The 10,286-nt window shown below is 45.9% G+C and overlaps 1 protein-coding gene across 1 annotated transcript; it reads left to right on the top strand.

Annotated features, from left to right (window-relative positions):
- Positions 1-2,568: 2,568 nt before the first annotated feature.
- bhlhe23 (basic helix-loop-helix family, member e23) lies at positions 2,569-3,252 on the top strand. Its single transcript, XM_061074206.1, has one exon. It carries the CDS (start codon positions 2,569-2,571, stop codon positions 3,250-3,252), a length of 684 nt encoding a protein of 227 aa, XP_060930189.1.
- Positions 3,253-10,286: the final 7,034 nt, after the last annotated feature.

Genomic DNA, 10,286 nt, shown 5'->3' with positions numbered 1-10,286 from the left:
AGAACATCAACAAATTACAATATTTACATTGATTAGAAGAAACAGTTGTTAACATAATGGACAAGTGTTTCAATCTATAAAGTATCCCGGGTCCAACTCAGTATAATAAATGAATTTGCAGAAAGAACATCACCTATATCAAACCTATGAATGACATAGTAATAAACCCAAACAATTTTTTATGGGGAGATTAATTTAACTTATACACACTCCTCACTATACAGCATTAACCACCAAATGAAATCTAAACCTCCACAAAAGTTTGCATTTGGTGCTTTGTTATTTATTTTTATTTAGCTTCTTCCTCCACACGGTGGCACCATCACCTCAACAATTTCCCCCCAGAATATAAAGGAACAGATGTGGTGGGGGGGGGGGGGGGCGGAGTTTGAAGAAACTCCTGCAGCTGTGGGCGAGCATGAAACTTCCATCACGGTGCAATGCTCCCCACTGGCCACCGGGAGGCAGTGTAACCTTCACTATGAAGTTTCATGCTTGGCTGTTTGCAGTCAGGACACCTGTTCCTTAGCTTCAGGGACATTTGAAGTGTTATCATATTGGGATATACTGTATGTGTGATGTCCCAGCTTATTGTGATATGTATGATTGGAAATCTTATACTCACATTTACAGATTCACTATACTAAGTGCTATAGGGAATCACTATAGTTTCCTTTTCTGTTCTTTTCTTGGATATTTGGAGCAAAGCTTATTTATAGCTTAATAACACATTTATACATATCTGTAGATTTCATGGAAGTGAGGCCCATGTAGCACTGAAGCTATTTGTCTGTCCCTTATCACTTTCCACCTAGTGTAAGATGCTAAGTCTCTATAACATCACTATTCCTGGGTCTGTCCACCAAGGGCTGCACGGCTGAAACCATCGACTTACACCAGGAGTTCCTCTCTTCAAGTTCACGCGTTTCAATATCAAATGAATGTCAGACATTTTTAGTTTTTTTAGCACCTTCTCCATTAGGTAGTGTTAAGTCTGCCATGATCACAGAGGCTCTGAAGAGCAAAGCAAGACATCAAATCACAAAAAAAAATGCAACAACAAATAAAATAAAACAAAGGGAAATAACACAACACAAAGCAAAATAGGAAAACACATATATGTACCATATGTCATTGTGGCTTGCTCTTCAGGGCCATGGTGGTTGTTTTAGTATGTATGTATGTATATATTTTATTTTCTATGTTAAATTTTTGATATTCCATTTCATTGTTATTCTATTTTATTCTTTTTTATTCTATTTTATACTATTTCTATTTTTATTTAATTTTTTTGGGTTGAAATTACTGAGCATTGCTTAAAGAGAGTGTGTGACCCAAGCATTTCATTGACAGTTTCAACTTCATGTTATCTCTGTTCATTTGACAATAAAAAATCTTGAATCTTGGATCTTGAATCTAGTTGAATCACATCTTTGTCATCACCTGCTCCTTCTGCTATTTTATCAGTTATTATTTTACTCTTTTGTCTGAATGTGAACATCCGGTGTAGCCTTATCTCGGATACTCCCTCCCACAGTTTTACTACAGTTGTGTTCCACAGTTCCCTCTCTTTTCACGTCCTGTCTGTGTGGTTCTGTTCTCCTACCTGATCTTTGTGATCTGGACAAAGAGTCCATCCATCCAGGTGACAGGTGAGCAGAACCAACTCTAACCTAATACATGGATTTCAAATCCATTTCCCATTAAACGCGTCACTTCCCATCGCCACGTTGTGACAGAACTAACGGGAGGAGAGCACACCACGCCCTCTTCCGGAGTCAATAAACTCGCTCTCTGATTGGACAGCACCTGATCCCCCCCCCGGGCCTCGTGCTCCTATACTAGCTCGCGAGCAGGGCAGCGCGCGAGCCACAATCTGCCCAGGGCGCGAGGGGAAGGGGCACACGCGAGCGCTCCGGTGTGGTCCCAGCAGAACCAGCAGAACCATTAGAACCAGTAGAACCAGTGTGGTGGAGGAACGTGAGCTCACTCGGAACCATTAGAACCAGCAGAACCAGCAGAACCAGCAGAACCAGTAGAACCAGTGTGGTGGAGGAACAAGGGCTCACTCAGAACCAGCAGAACCAGAACCAGCAGAACCAGAACCAGCAGAACCATCAGAACCAGTGTGGTGGAGGAACAAGGGCTCACTCAGAACCATCAGAACCAGTAGAACCAGCAGAACCAGTGTGGTGGAGGAGGAGGAGGTGTTTGCATGTAGAGACTCGCAGCCTGCTTCTTCCAAGAGTCAGTCAGAGGAGAAGAGGAGGAGGAGAAGCACCCAAACTCCTGGAGAGAGGAGAGGAGGAGGAGAGAGGAGAGGAGAAGCACCGAAACTCCTGCAGAGAGCAGAGGAGGAGAGGAGAGGAGGAGGAGAGAGGAGAGGAGAAGCAACCAAACTCCTGCTGAGAGCAGAGGAGGAGCAGAGGAGAGGAGGAGGAGAGGAAGAGGAGGAGGAGAGGAAGAGGAGGAGGAGAAGCACCCAAACTCCTGCAGAGCTTAGAGGAGGAGCACAGCACCGAGGGGGACCCACTCTTCTCTCCTTCCCTCGCAGAGAGAGAGGAGAAGATGAATGCCAGCGACGAGAACCTGCTCAAGTCCATCAGCAACGACGCGCTCCTGGACCTCACGCAGCGCTACGGACAGTCCGCCTTCGGCTTCGGCCCCCCCCACGGTGCGGCCGGAAGCCCCGCGCGCTACCCGCTGACCCCGGCCGCCGACTTCCTCTCCGGGCAGCAGAAGACCACCAGCACCGGCAAGACCACCAACGAGACGAGCGGGGGCGAGCACACCAGCGAGGACGAGGACGGCTTCGACTCGCTCGGCGGCGGAGCCCGGCGGTCCGGGGGGGGGGACGAGAAGTCCGGCGGCGGGGGGGGCAAGAAGTCCAAGGAACAGCGGTCCCTGCGGCTGAGCATCAACGCCCGGGAGCGGAGGAGGATGCACGACCTGAACGACGCGCTGGACGGGCTGCGAGCCGTCATCCCGTACGCGCACAGCCCGTCCGTCAGGAAACTCTCCAAGATCGCCACCTTGCTCCTGGCCAAGAACTACATCCTCATGCAGGCGCAGGCGCTGGAGGAGATGCGGCGGCTGGTGTCCTACCTGAACCAGGGGGGGGGGAGCCTGGCGTCGCCCCTGCCCCCCGGCGGTGGCCTGCAGACCCCCTTCGGACAGGCCGCCGCCGTGTACCCGTTCAGCGGCTCCGGGACCCCGGGGGGCCTCTTCAAACACTGCAGCGACAAACCCTGAAGTGGCTATGTGCGCTCTTGGTCTCCCAACTTTTTACCTGTCCACTGCACCCCTCCATCTCTCTCTCTCTTTCTCTATCTATCTCCATCTCTATCTCTCTCTATCTCCCACTCAAATCATTCTGCGTGGAAAATAATTTAAAAAAAGAAGAGAACATTTTAGTCGAATGAAGTGGCTATGCGCTCTTTCTTCAACTTTTTACCTGTCCACTGCACCCCCTATCTCTCTCTCTTTTTTCTCTTTCTCTATCTCTCTAAACCATTCTGTGTGGAAAATAATTTAAAAAGAAGAGAACATTTTAGTCGAATGCATATAATCTTAAACTATGGTTAAGTAAAAAGACGCTGCGATGTTTCATCCGGATTCAACAGACGCTCCATTGTCTATAGGCCTCCCTGATAAGTTGCTGTACTTTACAAAACACTGCAGGCCGATGTCCAGTTTTTTTTTTTTTTTTTTTATAAGTTTGGGTGAATTTCAGTAATGTTCTGTCATCAGCTCTTATTTGTGATCTATGCAACATCCAATAACAACGATAGGAAACGTAGAAATGCGCACTAAGCTCCACATCTGAATTTAATCCAGCAATTCTGAAAGACTTTCCCTGGACTGATGTGAGGAAGAAAAACAAATGTCATGTTGGCTGATATATTTTCTGAATCGACGTGTTAACAAGGTTTTTTTATTATTATTATTTGTTATTTAAGTTATTGCACATTTCACATGATTGTATTGTACAACTGTGGGGGAAAAAAATCAAATTGCAACAACCCGGCTATACTAACGGTTTGTAAACAGTTTACAACCTGCAGACCTGAAGAAGCGTTTCGGTTGTGTTGCAACATGGATTTCATATATTGTTTATATGTCTTTATAATTAAAAACACATATCTATGCTTGGACCCGGTTTGCTTCATTTCCAAACAAACATTTCACCGCTTTTCAAAATTAAGGAAACTAAAGTGACACGAATAATTGCTCTTATTTAAAACAGATGATTTCAAACACGTTGCTGTGGACGTGAAAGGGGATTAAAACCCTTCAGAGAGAATCTGCGCTTTTACGCACAACGTTAAAAAGGAAATGATAAAATAGAAACCTTTGATTTTTCACTTCTCACCCCCTGGTCCTCACTAAAATGAGTTGGCAACTTCCTGTTCTTGCATCGAGCTGGTGAGGCCCGGGTGGCACGCACCGGGTCGCTGGAGCTCCGGGGGCCGGGGAGCAGAGATCCGCCCCGGGCACCAGGACCTGTCTCTGGGGATTGGGGTTGATTCGCATTCTGCTCTCGCCGGGCTCCTCCACCCTGGACAGTTATTAACACGATTCCAGCTCCTGTCTCCCTGCTCGACTTAATTCATCGAGCGTCCCAGCTCCCTGCAGTTTTTTCCCCTTTGCAGGTTGTGGTTTCAATTTAGAAAAAAAGCACAAAACAAATGTAGGAAGTTGTCATTGTAGGTTTATGTTCAAATTCCTGAAAACAAATATCTCTATGTGTGTTTTCTTTGATTGATTTGATTTGCCTGACGTTTACCTTTAAATTGCCTAAGGATATCCCTGTCCATATTATATTATATTGGTCTAAGGTGCAACACTGATGTGGGTGTCATATTTTGGATTTTATTGAAATAATAAAAAATATTAAATGACCTGTAATCGTAGCCTGAAAATTAACACACACTCTCTCAAAGATGGCAGTAATATTCTTTTTTTTTTTTAATCTCTGCTGTTGGATCTTGAATCAATTTGTGATGATGACAGAATCCAATTTCATAATCGTCTCTCCTGGATGGTAAATCACAAAGAAAGGATTACTCTTAATCCCACAGGTGTTTGTCTTCTGCCAAACATATCTACATTAACTCTGCTTGTTCCACACGGATCACAAATACATCCCATCATCATCATCATCATCAGACATGTAGAGCAGGTCGGTCGATTCCTGCTGGAGACACAGAGCGACTAAGTGATCCACCCCTGTCTCTCCCTGACAATTTAGTTGCATGTCACAACAACTGGGCCACCCGTGGCATCTCAAATTGGACCTCTGATGACACGTCTTATTTCTGAGGGCCCCCCATGAGACTGTCGGGGGGGCATTAGGGATGAAATGTGACAAATACTGCCGATGATGTGAGGACTCGGGCCCTGCTCTCCATCAGTCTGCGTTCAGCCTAATTGCCATAAATGAGACAGTTGCCTTTTTTTGCACGGACATCTGGGTGGTCACTTTCCCTCCCTACAGGCCTCCGGGGTCAGGCCGTGGAGATATATGTTTTATTGTGTCGCCTTATTGTCTTAATGGCCTTCAGTGTGCATGGTGGCAGTGTGTAATTTGGACATGCATCTATACATTGAGACAAGAGAGGAGGTTTTTGCTGGTGATGATTCTTCGCCCAACTAGCCGTGGAGCTAAAATCATCTGTTACATCCGTCTTTCCCTCTACCGAGAATCATTGTGTAGTTTAAAGACATGCAAGCTAAATGTTGTTTGTGTATTTTTACTTTTATTTCACTGTTTTGATATTAAAGTAATATTATCTTTAAAAATATTGGTGAGCCAAACCCAGGGTCTTCTGTATGTGCCTAGTGTACATCGCGTATTCTACTGTGTGTTGAGGCTTATTTGACAGAATGGCAGGAAGAGGTTGATGGTAATTGACAATGTTGTTTTAATTAATATTAACCTTATTCAATTGTATTGTCAAATTTAATTCCACTTATAGCTTTTACACTCTGGTTGTATTTAACTCAATGTTTAGATCCAAGAAACAGGTCTGAAAATAATAGAATGTACAGTTAGACTCAGCAAAATGCATCAATAAAATATAGACGTTTTCAGCGATGCAACTACAGTCACACAATTTGTTTAATTCCAGATGCAACAGAAAACATGATCAATGCGTCGATGTGCCCTGGGCATGCCCCTGCAGAAAGCACGCCTTGTGTGTCAAGATGTAAAACACAAAACCACACTCAGTCTTGGAGGGGGGGGTTGAGAAAGCTGCAATGATAAAAAAAGAAGTTCTCAATGAAAACTAATAATTAATAGAGAGAGGCAATTTGTGAACTTAGAATAGTCAGTAAAATACACTTGTATCTAATTGATCTGCAAAATAAAAGGGTCATCGCACACAGGACATAAAGATGGAAACACACTTAAACGTCTACTCACAAAAACAAAAGTAAAACCATAAAGGAAAGCATATACACAATTCCTCTGTGGCCAAATTGTCAGATTACGATCAGTCGTTGATTAATAATCCAAACTGTTGAAAAAAGGGAATCATTTAAATAACACGTATTATAACCTTGCACAGAGCTGCACACAGACAGTTCACCACCTATTCCTGCCCGGTGTGTTGGGTGTTCTGTGTGTTGTGTGTGTTCTGCAGACACAGCGCCGCAGTCAGTGCCCCCCCCCCCACTCTCACGACAGCGCCGTGTGGCCAGGCTACGGACACACTGTGTGATGTCTGTAAACATTTGTGTTTGCTCTCAGTGGGATAGGAAGGGAGTGATTTCATTAGCATGGCTGGGAGCTTTGAGGTATGTTTGTGTGCTTTTCTCTAACCCGATGCTATAGTACTAAAACCATATGCCCTAAAGTGCGTACCTCTGCCTAATGCATCTGACAGCGCTGTTTTCTCTAATTAAGTTCTTTCTATGTGCGAGCTTGTGAGTCTGATGCACACTGTGTAACACTGCATCTCACACACACAGGCCCGACGCACACACTGTATGTACAACATGGGGCCTTGAAGGAAAATGAACATGCTTCAGCTTTGATTATACTTACGGTGGGGGGGGGGGGAACCATAAAACATTCAAGTATTCTTATTAAAATGTGCTCACAGAATCATAGTTGTGACTTGAGATGCTAAGGGACACAGGGGATGTGGTTGTTTCGGGCAGGTTCAGGAGAGTGGGGGGGCGTGAGGAGGTGATACAAACAATAGAGCTAGACAAGTAGGTGTGTGCATGTGTGTGCATGTGTGTGTTGGTGGTTCACTGCAGTGTGTGTGTGGTGTATAGAGGGAGAACACAGGAGTTGAAGGATAAGAGAAGCCAGGGCCTCTGTGTTTTTGTGCCGGCGGTGGCCCCTGCAAGGATGCCCCCCCGGACACCCACCCACCCGCCCTTAAACCCCCCCACACACATCCGTGCTCCACTATGACATCACACTCCGTCCTCCCTCCCAGCCCCGCCCTGTCGGAAGCGATGAGCGGCCGAGTCAGACGGTTACGAGGAGCCATGTGATCCGGGGCGACGTTGCTGCAAGTGCAAGGGCCCTTCATTCGTTAATCAGACATCTGAAGGGGGGGGGTGGAGAGGGGATTGTCTGTTTGTATGTGTCTGTGTGTTTGTGCATCATGTGTGTGTGTGTGTGTGAGTGTGTTGTGTGCTCATATGGCCGCAAACCCTCCAAACATGGCAGTCGGGCAAAGCGTTTTGCCTATCGCCACAAGGCACCTGACACCACGCATGGGAGACCCAGATAGTGTGGCAGGGGCCAAAATGGGTCTGGTGGGAGGGGGGGTGGGGGGGTGGGGGGGTGGGGGGCGGAGACGGAGGAGGGAGGGTCGGTGTGAAGCCATTGTTGAATATGAAGTCCTGTTCACGGCTTGTGCGGTTTTCTTCCCGCAGGAGTTCTTTGAGAGTGTCTCCCACGGATTTGTTGCTTCCCCTTCCACTTTGTTCAAACCACTCTCTCTTCTCCTCCTCTCTTCCCTCGCTAAAGGGGCCTCCATGTTTCTCCTCCACTCACAGTCCCCCCCCCCCGCCCCCTTTTTTCTATCACCGCGCTCATCACTCTTTCCCTTTTAGCTTGTTGTCTTGACAGAGGATCGGAGCTGACAAACGGGGGCATCCGTTACTGTAGCGCTGCCTAATCTCTGTAATGGCCCCTCAGATAGAGGACTGACTGGTGGTGAGCAAACACTCACTGTCACACACACACACACACACACACACACAAACACACACACACACACACACACACACACACACACACACACACACACACACACACACACACACCTCAACTTGCTGGACAAATGTACATGCAAAGCCCTGGGGTCAATCATCCTTTCAGTGTTCAGTCTTTTGTAAACACTGCATAACCTCCTTCAATCACATGGACTCCTCTGTCTCTGCTCCTCACTCGCTGTTTCTGTCTGTCTCACACACTAACACACACACAGGGACACACACTAACACACACACACACACGACCCAGCTCCCCTCTCTCTGTTCAGCACCAGCTGAGGAGCACCGTGGTTTCGTGGGGAGCAGGGGGAGCTCGTTATCCTCATTAATTAATGACAAAAGCGATGTAATTGGCCATCCATAATCCTCCATGCGGAGCCGGTGTGACAGGCAGGGCCGGGACCGTCGCCTTCAGCGGGTGCAACTCACAAACACACACAGACAAAATGAAGACACTTTTCGTCCTGTGCGTGTGTGTGTGTGTGTGTGTGTGATGATGACAGACTTGGATCACAGACCTGACTTGTAATTACAGTAATGTAACGCTGTGGATGTGTAACTCTGTGCATTTCTATTAAAGCACGCCACTTGATTTTCTAATTCTCCTCCTGTTGTGGCATTTGAGGCTCCGCTGGGCCCGGTGCTGAGGCGACCGGGCTCCAGACTCCTTCCCTGAATGAAGAGACAAGATTAATGGCACTTCCTGTCGCCGACGATCTTGCGCTAGCCTAATTAAAACCATTGGAACATGCGCATGGCCAAGGATCAGTGGCTTTTAATGAGGAGCTTGTAGGCTGATTTGGGCCTCATTTTCTGCTTAATAAGGCCGGTTTAAAAAGTAATTTTGGAGGGATGTGACTCCTTTAAACCTGCTCATTATCAATGATAGCGCCTCACTTAAGCACTTCAGGAAACGCTGTGTTTAATTAATATTGTGTCGCGCACGTGGATTCGCTGACAGGCCGGAATGGTGGAGTGCGAGCAAGTGAGCAAGGGAGCTCAAATTGATGAAGAACTTTCAAGGGCACTGATTTCATTAAGCAGCTTCATTACAGCCCAAATAACTCTTCATGTCATTTCAATGCTTCAGTCGCTCTCACCACACACACACAGACACACACACAGACACACGCACGTAAGCACACACACACACACACATACACACACACCATGTAGTGAATAGAGAAGGTGCGCCAAGGATTTTGGTCGTGCCATCGTTTTGCTTCAGGCAATCTGACAACACCTATTCTCGACCTGGCAACATGTTTTTGTCGTCTTTCTTTTTGTGTAATGCTGCCGTACAACATTAGCTGTATTTGCTGTGTTTTTCAATTTGATATATTGCTGTTGTTGTTTTCTTTTATATATATATATATATAATTGTATTCTCTTCTCATTTTACAGCTTTTTTCTTTAAGAGGTATTAGGGCCAAGCAGTTTAAGTGCTCGAGAACAACTTTCACATGTGCCCTTCTAACCCTCACACAACAGCGAGGCCACAAAGGCTCTTATAGACCATTCATCCCATTGTGATAATCTTCTTAGCCCCCTGACTCCACTGTTCAAAATGTATAGAGCCGAAAAGAGCCTGACTTGAGGGGCTTTGAGTGTCCTGCGGCTCAGTCGCTGGGATTTTCCTCTCTCCAGGACCAATTACCAAACACAAACAGTCGGAGCACTTTGCTCTGCGACACCAGGCTCCTTTGTTACACTGTGATGTGGGTTAGTGAGACAATCAAGTTTACACAGGTACTTGCTGAAATATCCTTTAATACGACTTACTGAGGCTCTGAAGTCCAACATTATCCAAAGCTTTAATCTTCACCCGCCTACTCCACTTGTATATGATGTGCAACTAACTGAAATCATCACTCTACATTCAATTAAGAAACTGCCATTTAAAAAGTAACAATTCTTCATTAAAATGTCTTAAAACAGAAAGACCCTTGTTGTATTTTGTTGACTTGTGAACTTACACTATACAAAATATTTCCAATAATGTTCAAACTTAGAATCCTATATCCATCCATCTATATCCTCTTTAC

The sequence above is a fragment of the Limanda limanda genome, chromosome 7 (genome assembly GCF_963576545.1).
Source record: "Limanda limanda chromosome 7, fLimLim1.1, whole genome shotgun sequence".
Lineage (NCBI taxonomy): Eukaryota > Metazoa > Chordata > Actinopteri > Pleuronectiformes > Pleuronectidae > Limanda > Limanda limanda.
Note: the sequence above shows the minus strand (reverse complement) of the source record. Positions and strands in the feature narration are given on the sequence as shown.